Source organism: Rhincodon typus, chromosome 4 (genome assembly GCF_021869965.1).
Source record: "Rhincodon typus isolate 14 chromosome 4, sRhiTyp1.1, whole genome shotgun sequence".
NCBI classification, from domain to species: domain Eukaryota; kingdom Metazoa; phylum Chordata; class Chondrichthyes; order Orectolobiformes; family Rhincodontidae; genus Rhincodon; species Rhincodon typus.
The window spans coordinates 101,200,098-101,222,708 of NC_063335.1; the positions used below are offsets into that span (position 1 = coordinate 101,200,098).

The window sequence follows — 22,611 nt, forward strand, 5'->3', positions numbered from 1 at the left end:
GGCAGCATCAGAGGAGCAGGAAAGCTGACGTTTCGGGTCGGGTGAAGAAGGGTCCCAGCCCGAAACATCAACTTTCCTGCTCCTCTGATGCTGCCTGGCCTGCTGTGTTCCTCCAGCTCCACACTGTGTTATCTCTTACTCCAGCATCTGCAGTTCTTACGATCTCTAAGATGTTGACACTTATTTGGAGGCAGGAACAGGGTGGGCAGGCAAAGAATTTCCCTATGCTTAGATTCCCAGTTCCCCACTATGGTTCTGTTTCCTCATCACTTTCATGTGAACTGGATTGGGAGAGATACAGATAGCCGCCCACAAGCTCCAGGCAGCTTGCAAAGTCAGTGGAAGATCAATCAATGCCATTGATCAGAGGCCAAATGGAATTTTACAACAGGAACCAGCATTCTATAATCACTTTGTAGCACGTACCAATTAATTTCTACCAACAATGCCTGTGAAGCAATATTGTGCCTTTGATGGAATAATTTTATCCCACATTCACTAACTTTGCAACAAATAATGTGACTACAATCATAATCTGTTCCACAGATATACGTCACTTCAGCAAGCAATAACTAATGGACTCAAACACATGTTTGCTGAGAAAATTAACTGCCAATATCACCAATTGGTTAAGATAATAAGTAAAATCTCCAGAGCTTTCAACAGATCTTTAAATAATACCCTTACTAAGATTTCATCTTTGCTTTTTAGATGCTGCCTGACCCGTTTGGGTTTCCTGTTATTATTTATACCATCACTATTCCCATGCACAAAAAAATCCTGAATGCAAAAACTAATTTGACTGCTTGATAGTGGGGTCACCACATTCTACTTACATGTCAACATATACCAACTGCTGATTTTCACATAAGGACATAACTTGTGCATATCTAGTATTTGTCTTTTTTCTGCTAATTTAATAAGTTTTATTTTTAGAAATATTTAACATGAATTTGATACATATACATTCCATTGTAGCACCACATGCATTGACATTGGCATTTTCAATATAGATGTCACTATAGGAGAACCATTAGGATGACTGCCATTTAACACACAGGTACACATGTATATGAGTAAGCATTGACTTGGCATTCAATTACATAATAATCATGAAGTAAAATGTGTCTAAATGAAGCATTAGTTGACAACATTAGCTGTGTGACACACTTGCTTATAAAACCAAAAGAAAATCCTTAGCTGCAGAGTCTTACGCTTTTTTGCCAATAAATCAAAGCAATACATTTATATCACAATTCAAAATAACATTCCAAGAGATCATAGGGTCTTTAACTCTTATTATGGACCATTGTAGACAGCTTCTATCTGACATCATGACTAGCATCCATCTTACTCATAGTCCACTCAAATAAAGAGTAAATTCCAATGGCAATGCAAGCAAAATAGTCGAATAATTTTACATTTTATCTTGATGATTGTGTGGAACTGAGAGAATCATATGTAACATGTTCAATTGAGCACAAAAGTTTGACTTCCTCATGCTATTATAATGTATAGCCGTGGCAAAAAGAATGAGTTTGTGCTGACACATGGCGCCAAGCTCACAATCATTTCCTAAACTGTTTAGTTAAATGCAGTTGAAAAAAAACACATATGGCAGAACGTTTAGGAAATGTTTATCTTATAGCTGTGTCACTTAGCCAACCATCCTGGCATAAAATTACTTGTTATTTATTTATTATGTCACTAATTGATCGTATCATTTATATTTAATATGAAATCATTTGCATTGATTAGAGATAAGCATTTTGATCTTTTGGAACTCAACAAATCTCTGAATATTCATCATAACATTACAGAACATTCTGCTGAAGATACTGTGTTCCAAAATAAGTATTTCATTTAGATAATTCCTTTCTACAGAAATGTGTAACACATCCATAGTCACATAAGGAATGGAGATGGTTTGCTGCTTGCAACGTATTTACTTTCATATGTAAAACAGGTTTGTATTTGACAGCATTTGTGAGTGTTGAGCCATTCCACTCCTCCACAACTGAGGCAACTGACCACAAAACATGGTAATTCAGACTCATATCAGGTGAAAACATCTGTGCAGGACATCTTAATAAATGTTGATTGCAATTTATTCCAATGCCAGCAGCGGTGGGGTAAATGCCAGCTTGTTAATTGATATAGCAGTCCCAAACATATAGATTTCTGAACTGAAATGTCAGCCTTTAATCACAGGTGTCATGCCCCTGTTAGTGTTGCGTGCAATGTTATCTGACCTGCAGATTTTGCGCAGTTTTTGTTTTTCGCTCCCTCGAGACGAAATGCAATATTTCCTCCAAAATAATCATAATAAATAAATCGGACTTACCGAATCTGACGAGAGCTGAGCCAAAATGGCGAAGCTGGAGAGCCGGTCACACTGGCATTTTGTACGTGACGAGTCAATGGGGAACGTCTTACAGCCGCGGCTCGACCAGACCCCCTGGACGGCGAAGCTGACAATTTCCAAAAGAGAGAAGAGACGGACACATCTCTAAATGAGGAGCCAGAATCAATGCAACAAACCCAAAGCATCCGCCAAAACAACAACAACAAAAAATTTACAGAGGGCGATGCATCAACTCGACTACGCCAAAGAAACATTTACAATAATAATTGTATTTCTCCCCCAGCCCCCACAAAAAAAATTTTAAAACAGCAATGTAGGGAATTAATCCAACTACTTGTACGACCATTCATCTCCCCATCTAAACCGCAGCCGTTCCCAGAGAAAACATACAGTCAACATTGAAATCTCCATCCCCACATTCTCTACTGAGGAGAGAGCAACAAAAGTGATTTTCTCAGACTGCGGGAACTGCAAGCAATTCCCGATCCTTCTCTGTCTTTTTAATAGGTCCCGCGATCCACAGAAGAAGAAAATGTGTTAATGCCTAGAATATTCCCAGTGATATCGGAATAGTGATTAGTGACAGCGGAACACAGACACACACACACATTAAATAGCACGAACACGTCAAAAGACAAGCTAAATAATAGTTGCAAAGCTCGACGATCCGTGATTTCCAATGAAAAAAACAACCGAAAAATCAATAAAATGCAGCAGTTACTCGCTACCTGAAAGCTGGCTTTCAATATACTTTGCCCCCCCTCCACCTCACAGGAATTGAGACAGCTTTGAAGATTATTAAATATTCCTTCCCAACCATGAAATGGCAATTTGCATTGTTCCCGATAGTAAAACAAAACAAAACCGTTCTGTAAACATGCCAAGTCATTTAGGTACAGGTCTAGTCATCAAATCAACAAGCAAGTGCCCGTCAAACCTGTTTCCAAAACAAGAGGCACTACAGCTCCATTCTCCCAATGGCACAGACTTAAAACAGAAATGCACACTGTAACAGTGTTCCAAGGGTTTGGGAGCTACACAGAGAAGGAAGCAATGAAAGGAGGGGGTAAAAAAAAATGCTCTGAAGGAAAGTAAGTATGCCATCATTAAAGTGATGAGTCAAAGAGCGGGTGACAGATTTGGCACCAACCCATGGCAAAGGATCTTTCAAGCTTAACTTTCATCCAGTGTACATGCATTCTTTATATGAATAATTAACGAATAATTTAAGTCTCAGTAACAGCGCAGTACTGAAAATTTTTTAAAAAGTCACATTGCACTTTGGGGATGAACTCAAATTAAAATTGCTGCAGTTTCTCGGATCCAAATTGTTCCTGCTAGAACAAATTTTGGAGTAAATGACACCTGTCTCTCCTGAAATAGATGTGCGAATAATCATTGGGACACATTGTTTCTCTGCGCAAGAGACTTTTTTTTATGTTCAATATGCCTGATGTGATAACCACAAAGTTAGTTCTTACTAAAAAAATATACATTTTGGCAATTTTTTTAAATTTTTGAACTTTGTGCCATGGGGAAAATATACTTCCAGACTTTAATGATCATGTACACAGGCATGTGTCCATTTTCAGTTCAGATGAGGGAAACACCTTTTTTTTCAAGTCTTGATGGGGTGAAATACCTGAACCCATCATGTCCATGTGAGTCAAAAGCACGTGCATGTATCGTAAGCAGCCAAAAGATTAACCTATAATCTGAAACTTCGATTTTGTTAAGAGCTAAACATGTATGTTTAAAAGGCTTCAACCAATTTCTCTCCAAAACTGACAAGGTTTCATGGAGTGAAGGGGAGAGGACTGGAGGGGGGTGATAGCTTGAGTTCTAAGGATTTCCTTGTTGCTGCTGAATCTTCACTGAAACCATATCGTAATGAGTGCCATTCCATGTCATAAGATGAAACCTGATTCATGCAGTTCAAGTTTCTGGGGTCACCCTTTAAAAAAAAAACCGACAATATGGCTGAAAATTAGTGCAAAAACCATAAGAAAAACATCCCAGAGATTTATCCCTTCACCACAACAGACAAAGTGATTGCAGATATATCACGAGCGCATGAACAAAAATCACAAAATTCAGCACCTGAAATCAGCATTGGCACTTTGCTGGTGCACACTTCGTTGTCAGAATAGACTGGTATCTGCTAACTTTACCTCAAAACTGCCAGACAGATAGAAGAAACTTAAGGCCATAAGTACATAGGAGCAGGAATAATCCACTTGGTCCCTCAAGCTTGCTCCGCCATTTAATAAGATTATGTCTGATCTGACTGTAACCTCAAATCCACATTCTGGCCTTCCCCAGAATAATTTTTCTCCCCCTTGCTTAACAAGAATCTTTTGATCTCTTTAAAAACATTCAAAGACTCTGCTTCCACCTCATTTTCGGGAAGAGATTTCCAAAGACTCTCAACATCTGTGATAAGAAATTCATCCCATCTGTTTAAAATGAGGAACCCTTTATTTTTGAACAATGACTGCTAATTCTAGATTTTCGAATCAGAATAGATGATTTCTCCACATCTACTCTATCAAGACTCCTCAGGATCCTATATATGTTTCAATCAAGCAGACTGTTATTCTTCTCAATTTCAGTGATACAAGCCAAGTCTGCCATACCTCTCTCCAAAAGACATTCTGCATATTCCAGGAATTAGTCCGGAAAACCTTTTCTGAGCTGCTTCAATTTATTTACATAACTCCTTAACTAAGGTGAACAATATTACCATCTGACATCTGCAATGGTTTCTCATTTTTGGTACAAACATTTTGTAAAATAAAGCTATTTTGGTAGACACAATGGATAACATGATGGCATTATCTATGACGTCAATGTCTACTTTCTTTATTCTAATTATTCTCTGCTCATCAGATACCCAGTTCTGGAACATTCATATTTATCAAGCATGGAATAAATATATTATACATGGTGCATTGTGACAGCAAATGACTAGTTGCTTTGTGACTTAAGCTGTGGAGAATTCTGGAGAACTATTTCAGAGAGTGACCATGATGGCAGTGTACTAATGCACTGAGTCACAGTGACATTGTCTGGTGGGTGTTGCTGATGTCTATTGATATGTGAAGGGACTGAGATTTGAAGAGTTGAGTGCGCATTCAGTATTTGGCATGTGGTTTATATGGGGTTACTGCTGGTATTGACGATGGACTAGATACAGGAATTGGATTTTAAATAATTCTTTTAGGTTTGACCTTGAAAAGGTGCTGATTTCACTCGCTGAGTGGAATATTTTCATAGTCCTCGATATTTACCACTTGGAAAGGGCAATCATTATTTATGGATATAAGTGCGCACAAAGGGCACGTGCATACCTTTTATATTTAATTTTGTAAATCCCACAGGTATGTACATTCAATGATTTCATTACTTGTTTCCCAAGGATCCAACAAGATTATATGTCTTTCTACCTCCTTCGGTCAGTCAAAGTAACACATTTCTTATCTGTCACTTTACTACCTGCTGTGTGGGAAGCTGAATCAGATTGCTAGTGGGTGGGATATGCAACTGCAGTCTGATCAGCACACCCACATGCAAAATGGCAGTGCTGTGGGATAGCAAAGTGCAAATCTTTTTAAGATTTAATTTTTTAAATGAGACTGTAATATTTGACAGATTGTTGGTGGGAGAAAAAGCAATATTACTACTTCCACACCAAAATCACAGCACTAACAACATGCAGACTATTTAACTCATCATTTCAGAATAACTGCAGTACCAAATTCAATGATACAGTTTGAATCAATGAACATCATGAAATAAGACAAAAAAATGATGCCATTAATTGGTGTTTCAGTGGGTCAACGAGCAAAATAGCTCAGCAGTGGGAAAAACATCGGGTCCATGATCCAGTGCAATCCTAAACCATTGTGTTAGCCTTCCTGCCTCTGACATTGCTGTCAAAGGCCCAACCATAATGTGGCTGAAACCTTGTTATTGCTACGTGGTTTGATTTTTGGAACGGTTACTTGGATTTATATAATGCCTTATCATGTTGTCAGCATTTTTCAGGACACTCCGTACAACTTTTGGACTTTAAAGGTTCATTGATCTCAACCACAGCAGTAATGATATTGTTGCGACTGCTATTATTACTACAAGTATTGCTGGAAGTTATGTAATGACAGGAAGGTACGGATCTCCCAAACAGTGTAATCACCCTTTGTTATTCATTCAATAGTTACACAAACGCATGATGAATAAACAGTTGGATACTGAGGTTAACCTAATGACATGTCTTTGTTTTCCTTTGTGTAAGAGCATGAAAGTAACAACATTGAATTCAGCTAGGTCAATATCCCACACAGGGACAAGCCATGGTTGAGCAGCCAAAGACATAGATTGAATAACAAGCATTCCACAGTTTAAGGTGAAGAGATTGTTAACTAGATTATGATCTGATCACATCAAGATTCATATCCAGAGAATCCTCATATTTCAACCTACAGATCATGTTTGAGATATGCTAAGCAATGGCCAAATCAGAGCCCATACTTGTAGACCCTGTTAGGACTACCTAACATGAGTACTATGGAAGTTTGAGGGCAGTCGACTTTAATCGACTTTCTGCTAATTAAACAGTATATGGAAGAGAGAGATTTATAGTAAGCAAAGAAAAATTCAATCAGTTAAAAAAAAATCACAGTTCAAAATATTTCTGTCATTGAAGTCCAATTGCTTTGTAAAACATACACAGTGAATACCAGGCAATGACCATCTCCAAAAAGAGAGAATTTAAACATTGGCCCTTGAAATTCCATAATATTACCATCACTGAATCCCCCTTTAGAAAAATCCCTGGGATAACCATTGACTAGATACTAAGTAGACAGCCATGTAAATATGTAACTACAACAGCAAGACATAGGCTGTGAAATCTGTGGTGAGTAACTCACCTTCTGAGTCCTCAAAGCCTATCCACCATCTACTTGCCTGAATGATAGTCAAGAAACTTGACACCATCCAGGACAAAGCAGCCAATTTAGCTGGCACCCCATCAGATACCTTCACTCCCTTCACCACTGATGCACTATGTACCATCTGCAAAAATCCTGCAGTAGCTCACCCAGGCTTGTTTGACAGCACCTTCCAAACCTGTGACCTCTACCATTTAGAAAGATGAGATCAACCAATGCAAGTTCCCTCCCAAAACACGCATCATCCTGATGTGGAATTAGATGGTTGTTTCTTCACTTTTGTTCAGTCAAAATCCTGGAATTTCTTCCCTAATAGCATTGTGAGTATACCTGCCCTAAATGAGCTGCAGTATTTCAAGAAGACAGCTCACTGCCACCTTTTGCAGGAATATTAACAACATAATAAAAATGTTGTCCTAATCAATGCCATCCACGTAAAGAAAAGCATCAGTTGATCCTTGGTCAGTAATAATTTTTTGTCATGTTGTATCAGTTGAGGCATACATTCCCAAATAGGAGGAGGGGAAAAATAACTACAGTTCATTATTCTCTAACCCATGCACATGTTTGTATACGGTCGTTGGGAGGAAACCAGGGTCAGGGCTATTCACCATTATGTCTGTGATTGAATAGTCCACTAATATTAACTATCTAAGTTCAAATATCACAAGTAGCCTGAGCAAGACTGATGATACCAGATCTATTTCCTATTGATCTCAAAATAGTGCTTTTAATATCTATGGAATTCCATTAGTGATGAGAGCATAAATTTAGTAATTAAATGATAAATATTTACTAATTTACCATTTAACCCTTCAAAGCGCCTCCACCCATTTCATGTTAAATTTGATCAGGCAAATAATGGAATATGAATTTTACAAATGATGAAATACCACTTCAAATAACCTTGTAATCAAATGATGCAAAGCTGTGAAATGACAATGAAGCTGTTTCCCACTGTGTTGTGTGTCATTCATTTTGTGTATCATCAGTTGAGCGGAAAATTTACATAAATAAATAATAAATCAATGAAATAAGTCCATTACAATTTCAAAAATAAATTATTTTGATAATATTGCTAAATCATTGCTATATTTTCATTTCATTTAGAATGTCAATCATTTATGCTGTTACATTTCAGACATATATGTATGTAAATGCAGAATCAAAAACTGCAAGAATTCCAACAAGCAAATGCAATTCACAATCCCACCCTGGTATAAAAGTGCACCATTAGTAAAAAGCTAACATGGTTCATTTCAAATGAACCATGAAATGACTTCATTTTATGCTGCTACATGAAGGAGGATTTGCAAGTGCAATTGAGAATAAAAATACACTGAAATGCACTCTACAGTACTAACTAACGCCATTATCATACAGTCACAACATCCAGCTTTGGCATTTTTTGTATGCTAAGAAAACCCCTACTTTGCTTTGCTCCGCTCTTCCATTTCTTGTTCTTTACTAAATGAGCAGAATAGAATCTTATTTAGGAGGCAGCCAAAGCATCATTCATCTTAAGTGAGACAGTAATTTTGACATTAAATTACTGATTACTTAAGTCCTTTGGAAAAGTATTTGCTTTTCACTCATTTACAACCTAGGGCTTAATGGTTGGGAGTTGCAGATATCCAGATGGGAGCATTACTGAAAGTGACTTTTTAATAACCAAAATGATGGTAGCCCCTTTTTTTTCCCCTTTTTCTTTTGATTTTCAAAACAAGTGATAGTGCAAATATACAGATTGTATCCTCTGTCCCTCGACATGCATCACCTGAATATTAATTTTGCTGATTAAAATGTAATGAAATTATTGCCTCGGGAGTTGCAGAAATGTTCACTACAAACTTTGATATATCAGCTGACATGTTATATACTTAAACCTTTTCTTGTTTTTCCAGTATTTTCCTCTCCTTTTCTGAAGGTGCTGGCTTACAATGAGATGCAGTTCCACAGTGCTAACTGCTTTTCATGCTTCTTTCTTACTAAACTCGGAGAAGAAACAAGAAGCTGAAAATTTGCTACAGGTTAGTGAGCTTGAAGCTGTTGTGGCCCAGTGTTGAATTAGGCACACTCTTGACCAATATTATCATATCAGTGAACAGAAATGAGATCTTGGCTAATTTTCACCAACCTAGCCAAGCAAGGTGCATGGATACAAATGCTACTGTTTGTAAGCAAATACAGCTGGAGTTTAGTATTGAGACATTTCTGAACTGCGTGGCTAAGTGCACACTATTCAGATATATTTAAAAGTATGTTCTCACAGAACTCCTCCAATAATGTCTCTTAATTACACCTCATTATAGCTGAACTTGAATTTATATTTAAGGAGAAAACCTTTCCCCAAACATATAATGCAGGCAGCATATAGTTGATAATGTCTACAACTTCATTTCTGTTACTTAAGGCCAGACATCTTTATGCCAGTTCTCTAAACATGTTTAACAATGGATTGTATAATTAAAATGTTCCAATAACCACATGTGCTTTTTTTATTGAGGATTTAGATGTCCATTTCTACCTTCATAACATTGACTGATTTTGCCCCTATTTCAGCTCGTATACTGTGGAAATCCTCTTTAATGCCTTTGTTGTCCCTGTTCTCAATTATTCCAATGCACTCACAGCTGATCTCCTGCATCAGTCTTTAAACACAAGGTCATTCAAAATTCTGCTGTCCATGTCTTTATTCATATCAAGTCCTGTTCCCTATCATCCCTCTGTTCACTGACCTACATTGGCTCTCACTCAAGCATTGCAGTGATTGTAATCTCCTTATTAACTATTAGCGATACTATTTTCAAGAGACAGTTGATTGTATCACTCTATTTTCAACAGAAATACTAAAAGCAATAGTCCTTCAGCATGAACAGCAAAATGCACAGACTACATGGAGTTCACAAGCCATTGGCATATGCAGTGACACTCATTGGTGTCAGAAAAATTTGTATCGGTGCTTCACAGAGGTATTAATACATAAAATATGACACCCAGTCACATAAGGAGACATGTGCAGATGATCGAAAGCTTGATCAAAGAAGTTGATTTAAAGGACTGTTTTAAAGGGGGGATGCAAAGTAGAAAGACAGAGAGCTATAGGGAGGGAATTCTGAAGTTTAGGGCCCAGACAGCTGAATGCATGTTAGAAAATAAGAGTGAAAATCTAACAAATGGGCTCAGATCCACAGCGACAACCAAAGTACATGGACAAATGAGAAATAGAACCTCTTCTCAAAGCTCTGTCCTGTACTTTTGGTGAAGGAGTAAATGAATAGGTTTATTTTTGAATTGAAGATTATAAATTGTTGAAGCTGTCTTCATGTGAGATTGCAGTCTTTAAATCACCCCTCCCTCTCAAAATAAAATCCTTTCACTTTCCAAATTGTTATAAATAATTTTCTACTCTTTTCCTAACCCCTTGTAGATTTTTCAGTCAGGATCTTTAGAGTTGACACTAGGACTGATTTCTCACCTTTCCAAATGGGGATTGAGAGGTCCACTGTATGTCCATAATAGAGCCCCTGTTCATCAGTAGCTCAGGCACAAGTTTGGGCTACAGGTCTGTAATGGCCGCTTACTGCTTGAGACAGTGTATTTCCAACTGAATGATCAGGACTACTTTCAAAAATACTCACTTTTGAAACTAGTGCAGCCTAAGGCTGTCCTCTTGAAACTGCAGCTATGTTTTCTCATTCATTTATAGTCTGACCCCATTTCTCTGGTACAATGATGAGCGTATAGGCTCATTGCTGTATCTGTCCCCAGGCAACAGCAGAAACCAGTAGGATTAGCAATTGGACAATGTATTGTAGCACAAAATAAAGGGGAAACTATGAAAAGCCAGAGTCAATTACTGTCATTAACATTTTATCATTCCTTATTCATTGTCACCTTCAATTATTATCAAGAACTCCAAAACAAATTTATTTTTTCACAGCCAACAAAGATTGATCATGTCAGTGTGCTACACAACTGCAGTTTCCTTTGATCATGTTGAAGAATGATAAAGTTAGACCTTTTGTTTCATAAACTACTGGGTCATTGTTTCCCAAAACCTTTTCTGGTGTGACCTCATTTTCATGTATCAGATTCTGTGTAACCCCAAGTGAAAGATTTTTTTTTGGAAGAGGTGGTTGTATGGGGAGGGCGTGGAGGGAATAGCACAAGAGTTGAGAGGAATGGAGTAATTCTGTTGTCAATGGGGGACCAGACAGATGTGGAAAGACCCCCATCTCCACTCCTTATCCTCACTGCCCACCACCATCTCCCTCCACTTCAACACCAGCCTTCCTCCATCTTCCTTGTGGGGCACTTGATGAAAAGGCAGGCAGAATGACCACCTACTTTCTCACATGGACTCGCACACAATAGGAAATTGGGCCTCAGTGAGCAGTCAATTCGGGCGCGCTGAATAGTCCAAGTATTTTAAAGGGGTCACATAGAAGTTGTGCAATTAGACCAAGGTGGTAGCTATTGCTGCTTCAGACTCAATACCCTAAAATCTTGACTGGTGACTCCTCTGGGGGTACAACCCACAGTTTGGGAAGCTGTATATTGGGGACTAAAATCAGCTATATTGCAAGTCTTGATAACTATTGTTATGAAGCAGAGGTCATCCAACCCACTCCCCCCATGATACCTAAAACCAAAATACCCAGAGAAGCTCGCCTCACCTCATAATCTGTTAAAGGAAGTGTGAAAATTGATATAAAATTGCCTGTCACCTTCCAATCTGTTATGAAGGAGTGGTTAAATAAAATAAAATCCTTTTATTCACTCTAGAATCAACAAGTAACAATTTATTTATCTAACCCTAACAGTAAGCAAATTAACAGAACTACTAACAAACCAAACAATTCCCCTTTAACTACTAACTATTCCTGAATAAAGCTAAACTCTAATGGTATGCTATTTCAATAAATGCAACTCCCACTTATATAAACCAAAATAATAAGAAAAATAAATTAAAACTTAGTCTGTCAAAATTACAGCCAGAACAAGTCTTCCAGAATGTTCTTTGCCTTCTCTGGTGTTCTCCAGTCAGGAACACCTTTCTCCGTCAAATTCCTCTGTCAGGAATGCCTTTCTCCATCGAATTCTTGTGTCAGGGATATTAGCAAAGAGTACTACTGTACCTTTAGTTTAGATAGTGGTTTTCTGAGAGCTTAGAGGATCCTGTGAGAGCCACTGATTCTTTCTTTTATAGCTCAAAGCTGTTCTCTTGGCAGACGACAGTTGAGTCTCACACCGATTTTTAAATGGCCTCTTCTTTTATGCCCTTGATGATCTATTAATTTCTTACAATAGCATAATAGCATGTCAAAAATTTCAGATTTAAATTTAATTGAGTTTTGGTATCTAGGGGCTTGGTTTAAGTTAATTGGCTACATTCAAAAATCTGCTGCCTTGGTAAAAATGCTGCTTTGCCTGCTAACAGCATAGCCCTTTGATACAATATTTCAATTTCAAGAACTCTCTGTACATCCGCATCCTGCAGACTTCTGTTTTAAATCTCCAGGCCTAAAAATGACACACGGTCTTTTAAAAAGACCATGGACTCTCTCCCCCCACATCATTTTACAAACATCAAATCTAACATCCTGCCTTCCAATCCACAAATACTCTACTCAACTTTGCAACACTATACACTACAGTACCCATACAGATGACAGCTGAATTCAGAATAGGGTGCTGATTGATCCACTTATGGGCTTTTAACATTCACTGTTGAGACCCGCACATGAAGAATAGCCAAACAAATGGAAGGGACGATCAAAGTCATAGGGTTTTACAGCAAGGAAAGAGTACCTTTGACCTATTATGTCTACACAGTCATCAAGCACCTATCTATTCCAGTCGCATTTTCCAGCACTTGGCTACACACACTGTGGCATTTCAAGTGTCCATATAAATATTTCTTAAAGGTTGTGATCATTCCCACCTCAACCACACTTCCAGATACCTACCACCAACTGAGTAAAAAGTCTTTCTGAAATCCCCTGTAAACCTTTTGCCCCTTATCCTAAGTCTATGTCTCTTGTTATTGATGCCTCTGCTGAGGGGATAGGTTTCTTTCAGCTACCCTAACTCTACCTCTTATAAACTTTTAGACCTCAATCAGGCCCACTCTCAACCTTCTTTGCTTCAAAGAAAACGTCCCTAGATGAATGAAGGAAGGAGGGGACTTGGAGAAATATCAGAGGGAGATCAAAACCAATGAAGTACTATCCCAGCAATGGTCTTTTTATTGTCGCAGATGTACTGTCCATGTCAGCATTGGTTGGACTGACCACTGTACTGTTCTGAAGGAGACATGTCTGTTTTTCACACAGGCAACATCTTCCATCATCCTTTGTAGCACAGCAATAATGCTGAATGGGATAGATACTGAACAGCTCGAATAGCTTAGAACTGGAGACACATACCTCCAACAAAGGTATAATACAGCTGCAACACTAACATCTCCCTGACAAAGTTGAAAATTTCCTAAAAGCAGGACAAATGCAAAATAGCTAATTACTGCCCATCAGCCTCATTTCAATCATTAGTAAAGTGATAGAAATTCAGGACAGTCAAATGGATCTAACCCAAGAAAAAACCTGATCAGTTTGGGTTCTGTGACAATCATAATCAAAATTTTATTATACCTTTAGTTCAAACATGGACAAAACAGCTGAATTCTAGAAGTAAGTGTTACTACCCTTCAATAAACTCATAGAAAAGGAGCCTCTAGGTGACAGTGATCATAAAATGATAGAATTTTATGTGCAGTTTGAAAGAGTGAATGATGAATCCACGACTGGTGTTTTATACCGAAATAAACATAAACATGAGGGCATGAAGGCAGAACTGATTCAAGTGAACTGGGACACTAATTTAAAAGGTAAGAGAGTAGCATTGCTGTGGCATACTTTTAAGAAGCTATTTAATAACTCGTAGCAAAGATTTATCCCAATAAGAATGAAAATTCCCTTAGAAGGATGCATCATCTGGCAAGATATGTAAATTAGAAATAGCATCAATTTGAAAGAAGCAGTGTAGAAATCACAAACATTTGTGATAAAGTCTCTGTAAGAACCTGCAAAAAATGACTAAAAAGGCTATTTAAAAGGTAGAAAATAAAGTGAAGGAAATCTAGCCAGTAATATAAGAACAGAGAGTAAGAGACATTAGAAGTATTTGAATAGGAAAACAGAAAGGAAAGATTGCGTGGGTCCTCTAGATTGTGTATGGGATTTGATATTGGAAAACAAAGAAATCTCAGAGGCACAGAACAGGCATAGTGTGATTCACTTCATGGTAGAAAACTTCCTAAAGACAACTGAAATTCAAGAGATGATATGGACAGATAAACTTGAAATAAACAGAATCACCAGGGAAAAGGTTTTAGGTGAATTAATGGACCTAAAGGCTGAGCAGACACCAGGACTGGGTGACCTACATCTGATGGAGTTCATCAACACCTTTTCAAGGACAATTAGGATTTGGCAGTAAAAAATAAACTTTCCAACAATGCTTGCATCGTGTAAATAAATAACTAATGATCCAAAGTGGCACCGGAGGAGTGCAGAGGAGGTTCATTAGGTTGATTCCAGAATTGAGAGGGTTGACTTATGAAGAGAAATGGAGTAGACTAGGACTATATGCATTGGAATTCAGAAGAATTTTGAGGGGGGAGGGATCTTAACGAAACATATAAAATTACTAAGGGAATAGACAAGATAGAAACAGGGAGGTTATTTCCACAAGTGGGTGAAACTAGAACTAGGGGGCATAGCCTCAAAATAAGGGGGAGGAGATTTAGGATTGATTGAGGAAGAACTTCTTCACCCAAAGGGTTGTGAATCTGTGGAATTCCCTGCCCAGTGAAGAAGTTGAAACTAATTCGTTGAATGGTTTTAAGGCAAAGACAGATAGATTTTTGAACAGCAACGGAATTAAGGGTTTTGGTGAGCAGATGGGTGTGTGGAGCTGAGTCCATGGAAATATCAGCCATGATCTTATATAATGGTGGATCAGGCTTCATGGGTCAGATGACTTACTCCTGCTCCTGTTTGTTTTGGTTTTGTGTTCTGAATTCACTTTTCTCATCCTCTCAAGCACACCAGACTAACCATACATCCTGCCTCAAATTGCTAATATCGTTGAAAAAAAAGGTTCAGATATGCAGAATTTTAAAGTGGGAGGACAAGTTATAACTACTAAAAAAGGAGACTTTAGGACCCTAGGTTTTTAAAACAGCAACACTGAGTATAAAAGCAAATTAATCATAATTTTCGAGGGTCAGGTATGTGGGGATTTAGATCCCTTATTTTGTTAAGTAAGCATCAAAACCTAGAGAGAGGGCCAGAAAGATTTTTCTGGACCAAGAAGCTTTTGTTGTGAGATTCAGAGGTGATCTAACAGGAGTTTGAAAGTATGACAAGTTTTTGATCAAGTACATCTGGAACAACATACCAGTTATCAATGAATTGGTAACTGGAATGTACAATTTCAGGATCAACACCAAAGCACAGAAGTAAGAAAGCAAAGATATGAAAAGATGAAATACCTAGAAAAATGCATGATAACTGAAGAGGCAAGTGAATTAATAACTGGAAAATAAAAGTTTCAATGAATGTTGCAAAAAAGAAAGATATTATTGAAATAAGTAGAGGGATCTTTTGTTGAGGTGGCACAGCTGTGATAATTGAATCACTTTTCTCTACAATGTAAAATTTGATGGTTCCACCATGTATTATTCAAAATGCACGCTCAATGATTTCTCAAATTCCACATTTGTAAAGTGGGGCTTATCAATCTGCATTCTCGTCATTAATGGATTGTTATCTGGTGTCAGACTGTTTCCTGATACAGTTATGCTCTTGTTAAAATTACACTGTCAGAAATCATGGGCTCAATCTTGCAGTTTTTGGTGAGTCCAAGTTGTGTTGAGTTTTCTTAGAAGTTTGTCACAGGATGCCTAGCATGTTGTCTTGCTGTGTCTTACCAAAGCCATCCCATTAATTATCTACTGCGTCCCATCTCTCATGTCTGACTTCCGCCCCATCATACCACATATTGTTCCCCAAACCATTCATCTCACAGGATATCCAGAAATTAACTGACGTACCTTGTGTGTCCACACCATTTTTAAAAGGTTATTGTGCAGGAAAGGTATTGTTAGTCCAGATTTGAACTGCATGGCTGCTGGCATTTGCCCAAATCATGGCACTCAGGGGAAAACTGGTGCCCTGCTTTGTTGGCAGGGTCCTGAAGGTCCTGCTGGAAGGCATTGTACCCCCCAGGAAAAACAGTAAGGCCACAACATCAGACCATGTCAGCCTGGTCAAGGGTTGCCAACCAGGTTAAAATAGTCTCCGCCATTTGCTCAACATTGTAGGAAGAAAGTCAATGTCCCTCTTCACAACACCAACATAAGTGCCAACACCATCTCTCTGATACCTCACCCTCACTCTATCTTTGCTACTGTATCCAACTCCCTCCCTCATGTCCTCTCACTCTCACTATTGCCTACAACATTTTCCCAACTGCTCTCGCCCACTCCCAGTCCTGACAATACTAAACTTGCATGTCCTCTGCATTGCCTACTCATTCGTGTCCATACCTGCAACAGTAAAATAAAGTGCCACCCACTTTTATCCCCTGTAATATTTACTTCTTTCTCATTCTGTAAGGAAAACAGCATACACCAGGGTAGAAAGAGTCAAGACCGGTGGTGTGCTGTTCATCATTCAGCTCCTGACATCTTGCGAGGAGAAAGGTGAGAGGAGGTGAGGTCCTAGTGATATTATCCTTGGACTGCTAATCCAGAGACCTGGGCAATATTCTGGGGACCTGGGTTTGAATCCCACCACAGCAGATGGTGGAATTTGAATTCAATGAAAGCCTGGAATTAAGAGACCATTATTCTGTTGTCGATTGTCAGGAAAAACCTATCTGTAACCCATCCTTTTGGGAAGGACACTGCCATCCTTACCTGGTCTGGCCTAAGTGTGACTCCAGACCCACAACAATGTGATTGACTCTTAACTGCCCTCTGGGCAATTAGGGATGGGCAATAAATGCTGGCATAGTCAGTGATGCCCTCATAACCTGAATGAATTTTAAAAATTCCTAAATCACTACACTGAGCTGAGCCTGGATTCTGGATTTGTATCGGAGATTGACCTTGATTTAGTGCGCTAGGAACCTCTAAACAAAGGCTATCATTCTTCCTTTGACCAAAGTCTGCTGACACCCATGACCAGCTTCCCAGTGTTGTGCCCGCTCTAAATGGCACAGCAAAAATAGCAGTCATATGAGCCTGGTACCTTTGGCTGTGGAGACAAAGTACAAAAATGGAAAGTAAGGAGCATGTAGTGAGTGAGCATTATGACAGCATGCAAAAGGATGTAGTCCAGTTTAGTCTATGAGCTGGGTGCACGTTCTTGAGTGCACAGCGTCCTTGCAATAGCATTACAATGATAGCTGGTGCTGTCGCCTGACGTGCAGCATAGAAGTGTCCTCTGAATGGATTATAAATGTACCATGGGCATGTGGTGTACATGGCTGGTGCCCATGAGTCGATTTTTGCCATTAACAAGGCACTAAACAATGGTTAATCCCTACATCTGGCATCTTGCTACTGCCTAGTAGTGATTGCATTACAGTTTGTGAGATACACAAAAGATGTATATTGCACCTGAAGTCAAGATAGGGTCTTGCCACACTTGTCGCCATGGCCCATGTTGCTCTGACCACTGTACAATTCCACCTAGAATTTCAAAACAACATAGTCCCACGATTCATCTAACAGGCTGCCAGTTCTCAAGAAATGAGGCACTTCTACTTTTTAACAGTGGAAAATGTAAATCAAATATCACCGTGACTAGCTCAAATCTTCCTTCTGTTTTTTTTTAAAAAGTTTCAGGATTGCCTCAGTTAACTAGGAAACAACCTTTACATTTATATAAAAGCAATTGGCTTTCTGTCTTAATGCAGTGTGAAAATTCCTCTGGGATCTTTCAACCCACTGCCTGAAGGCATTTTCAGCTTTTGAGTGGATTTCAGTAGAACTGTCAAATTGAGGTCACCATCTAAAGACAGAAACACACAAACTGTGAGACAAGAAGAGACCAAGGTCCATCAATCCACCTTCGGTCATGGTGGTCAATGATAATGAACTTATTGACTCATCATAATAATCAATGTCCATCAACTAGTCTAAGATAAACCCGGAAATGACACCTCAACTGCGAAAAGCATTTAGAATGATAGGTCTAAAGCCACCCTTTTTCTTTGAAGCACTGCATTACCAATGATGCTCAGCTGCAGCAGTGTGCACCATCTACAAGCTGTACTGGAGAAGACCAGCAAGCCTCCTCAGATTACTCTTTCCAAACCCACAACCATTACCTTCTAGAAGGAAAAGGCTAGAAGATCATGGGAACAGCACCACCTGTAAGTTCCCCTCCAAGCCACTCATCATCCTAACTTGGAAGTATATCACTGTTTCTCAGAACAACATCCTGGAACACACTCTCTCAGGCAGCGTAGGTCAACCTACAGCACATGAACTGTAATAGTTCAAAAAGGCAGCTCACCACTACTTGGTCAAAGGCAACCTAGATTGGGAAATATATGCTGGCCCAGCCAATGACACCTTCCTCTGGTGAGTGAATAATAGAAAAATGCTATGGGCTTTGCACAGGATCTTTCCTATTGCAACAGCATTATCTTTTACCCTTTCAGTTAGTCAGCCAATTGGGGGAGGGTGAATGAGATGACTCGTGCTTTCCATCTGAGCAAGGATGTCTAATTAAAGGGTCAATGCAATAATGGACCCATGGGTACAAAGGCCTCAGTTACTTGTTTGCGGCTGCAGGAATCACAGCAATATTGAGGAGACCTGGGGAGTCTGTTCACTATTGTCCCCGAACCCCAGCTCCTCCTAGTCTCTCTCCTTTAACTGGAGCCCCTGCTGCAGGACCTGAGTGACTGCAGTCAGGTGAACTCCCTAAGGAAAGGAAGAGGTGCTCTCTCCTACCTGCTAAGTGTGGATGGAAGTATTATAGAATCCCTATAGTGTGGAAACAGGCCTTTCAGCCCAACAAGTCTACATCACCCCTCTCGAAGACCATCCCACCCAAACCCACCACTCCCATGTCTAATCCACCTAATCTAAACATTCCTAGACACTATGGGCAATTTATCGTGGCCAATCCACCTAACTTGCACAGCTTTGGACTATGGGAGGAAACCGGAGCACCCGGAGGAAATCCACGCAGACGCAGGGAGAACGTACAAACTTCACACAGGCAGTCACCTGAGGGTGGATTTGAACCCAGGTTCCTGGCGCTGTGAGGCAACAATGCTAACCACTGAGCCACCATGCTGCCTCAAAGGTCATTAGTGAACCAAATGGGTTTTTCAAACAATCAACAATGGTTTCATGGTCATCATTCAACGTTAATTCCAGATTTTTTTTATTGAATTCAAATTCTACCATCTTCATGGCAGGATTTGAACCCAGATCTCCAGAACATTACCAGAGTTTCTGGGTCAATAGTCTGACGATAATACCACTAGGCCATTGCCTCCCCCTTGTGTAAGTGGCTAATGTTATAAAAGTGTGTTCCCTCCAACCAAGAAATAGGATCCTGAACCCCAGAATGACATGCCCAGTGAGTAAAACACCCTTGCAGCATTCAGATGCACAGCAGTCTTCAGCCTATAAACCTTACAATTCCACTTGTATGCACAATGTTGTGATGAGTTTTAATTTCAGTGTAGTAAGGGCCTGAGAAGAGAAATCTGTGAATTATTAAAAACCACCCAAAAATGCATAATATCTGCAATCAATTCAGTGTAGTTTGTGTTCTATTTTAGAAAAAAAGGTAAAATATATGAGTTGTGTATCACACATATTTATGCTCCAACATGCTCGCCTATGGAACTGTGAAGAGCACTTGCAGCTTCTTGTATAACTAATTCCCGTTGTTATGGAAAGCTCACCAGAAGAAACAATAAAATTGTAGAAAACAAAAATTAGAAAGATTCAGTACTTTCAGAGCAAGGAGAAATAAAATTGGAAGGCAGCATTTTTCAGAAATAGCATACATGCCCATATACCAGGTAGTATTGAAATAAATGAAAGTGTGAGAACATGCATAAAATATAAAATATATGAATGCCAAAGATAAGACAGAAATAGACTAAATAACAGGAGAAGTTTCAGTCTAAATGCACATTAAGTAAAGCAGTGACCAGCCAATACTGTCAACAGAAATAGAAGCGAGCAACATTAAAATTACCAGGTCAAACTTTTCAGGTTAATTGTGCAATAAAAGATCCAACTACAAATTAAACTTCAATCAAACTGTGTATGGAACAACAGATGAAAAACCTGTCATCAGTTCTGTAAATGGGAATTGAAAAACTCAATTCCATATGCATAAGGATTCCCACAACCTTAACAGTTAAGGATTAAAAGAACAGACTGAAGCATCAAAGAGTAATTAATCAATAAAATAATGGGCATGCTTGCTGTGGTTAGGAGAATGATGGCACCTCTGTTAAATATTGTTAATGTGTTATACTGCTGTTGGAGCTCAGTTGTCCCTGACACCACCGTCTATATCACAAGGACTCGATTGAGTGTTCTTCAGTTACTGAATAATCTCTGGTGCCTTAAATTAGCGAAGTATGAAGTGGATGAAAGTGACTCTAAGATAAAAAAAACAGAAATATTTGGAGAAACTCAGTAGTTGTGACAGTATCTGTGGAGGGAAAGCAGCATTAATATTTTGAGTACAGTGACCCTTCTTCATAAGAAAGTAGACAAGCAGGAGGCTGGAAGAACACAGCAAGCCAGGCAGCATCTGGAGGAAAGGAGCGGTCAACGTTTCAGGTATCGCCCTTCCTCAGGACTGATGTGATCTTTGGAGAAGCTAACAGTGGCTTGCTGTGTTCTTCCAGCTTCTACCTTGGATTCCAGAATCTGCAGTATTTTTTGTATCTCTTCATAAGAAGGTCACTGGATTTGAACGGTTAATTCTGCTTCCTCTCCACAGAAGCTGTCAGACCTGCTGAGTTTCTCCAGGAATTTCTATGTTTGTTTCAGATTGCCAGTATCCATAGCTCTTTGTTTATTTTATGGCTGTAAGATATGTGTCCAGTGATGGAAGATTGGAAATTCATTGTCATAGGTGGAAACTTTGTTTATTATCTGAAAATAAATACTATGTAAAGCCGCAGGAAGAAGATGGGAGCAGAACACTTGGTAAATTGCTCCAAAGAGCCAGCATATACATGATGGGTCAAATGGCCTTTTTCTGCACTGTAATCATTTCCTGTTAAACAAGAAAAATGAAACTAGTCCAAGTATGTATTTGTACTGTATTTGCATGAAGTTCCTCTGGTTGTCTGACACTAACAATATCTCCTCCTCTTTCCTACATCCCAGGTAAATGGGAATCATCAAATTTCATAATGTATTTACCTATTGCAGCCTACACTCCTTTCTGAAAGGGTTCAATTGCACAATGCTATATTTACTGAGTTCGGCCTTTTCATACATTTTCATGCTTTAGGATCTGCTTAGTTTGCAACAGGTAAAGGAAAGGGTACATCTTTTCAAGGGCAATTAGAGATGGGCAATAAATGTTAGCCATGCCACCGATGCTCATAATCTCTTGTATACGCAAAAAAAAAACTCTTCCTCTCACTTTCTGTCATGGTGCAACATGGTAAATCAACTGCGGTAGATGTCCCAACTGGTGCTGTCCATGAAAAAAGAATTATTATTTGATGATCAATCCTAAATGATGCAGAGGTATTAACTTGTTTTTAGTATGAAGAAATAAAATATCACTTATGAAGAAATATAGCGCAGTCATACCAAATGTAGTGCTTAGTAACAGAGTGACGTTGCATTTGTCCACTGGTGGTACAAGAGTTTTTTTCTCTCTTATCCCTCATTTTTTTAAAGTTCATAGAGCTAATCAGAGAGTGTATCACATAAGTAACAATGCTCCAAAGTACTGTTATGTTATATGTTGCAAGACCAAAATCGTTCAGTATTGCCCCAAGCTATGCAAAATCCATTTTTTTTTCAATATATAGAAAGATGAAGAAATTACTGTTAGCTTCTCCAAAGATCATGGCAGATTACAATTCAAACCACTCTTGAAAGGGATGATTCAATTCACAAGTTTAAGGTGATGTCTGGGTGGATACACTGTACTAGATGTCTGGCTAGATTTTGATTATAAACAATGGATGTTTTAACATTCTGAGGAATGCAAA

General features: G+C 38.8%; 1 protein-coding gene across 1 annotated transcript in view; it reads right to left on the bottom strand.

Annotated features, from left to right (window-relative positions):
• adgrb1a (adhesion G protein-coupled receptor B1a) overlaps positions 1 to 22,611 on the bottom strand; it is a 618,149-nt gene that overhangs the window by 226,289 nt on the left and 369,249 nt on the right. Inside the window, exon 17 of the mRNA XM_048596183.1 lies at positions 2,345 to 2,471. Within this exon, the coding sequence (XP_048452140.1) occupies positions 2,345 to 2,471 (127 nt within the window). The remainder of the gene's footprint in view (positions 1 to 2,344; positions 2,472 to 22,611) is intronic.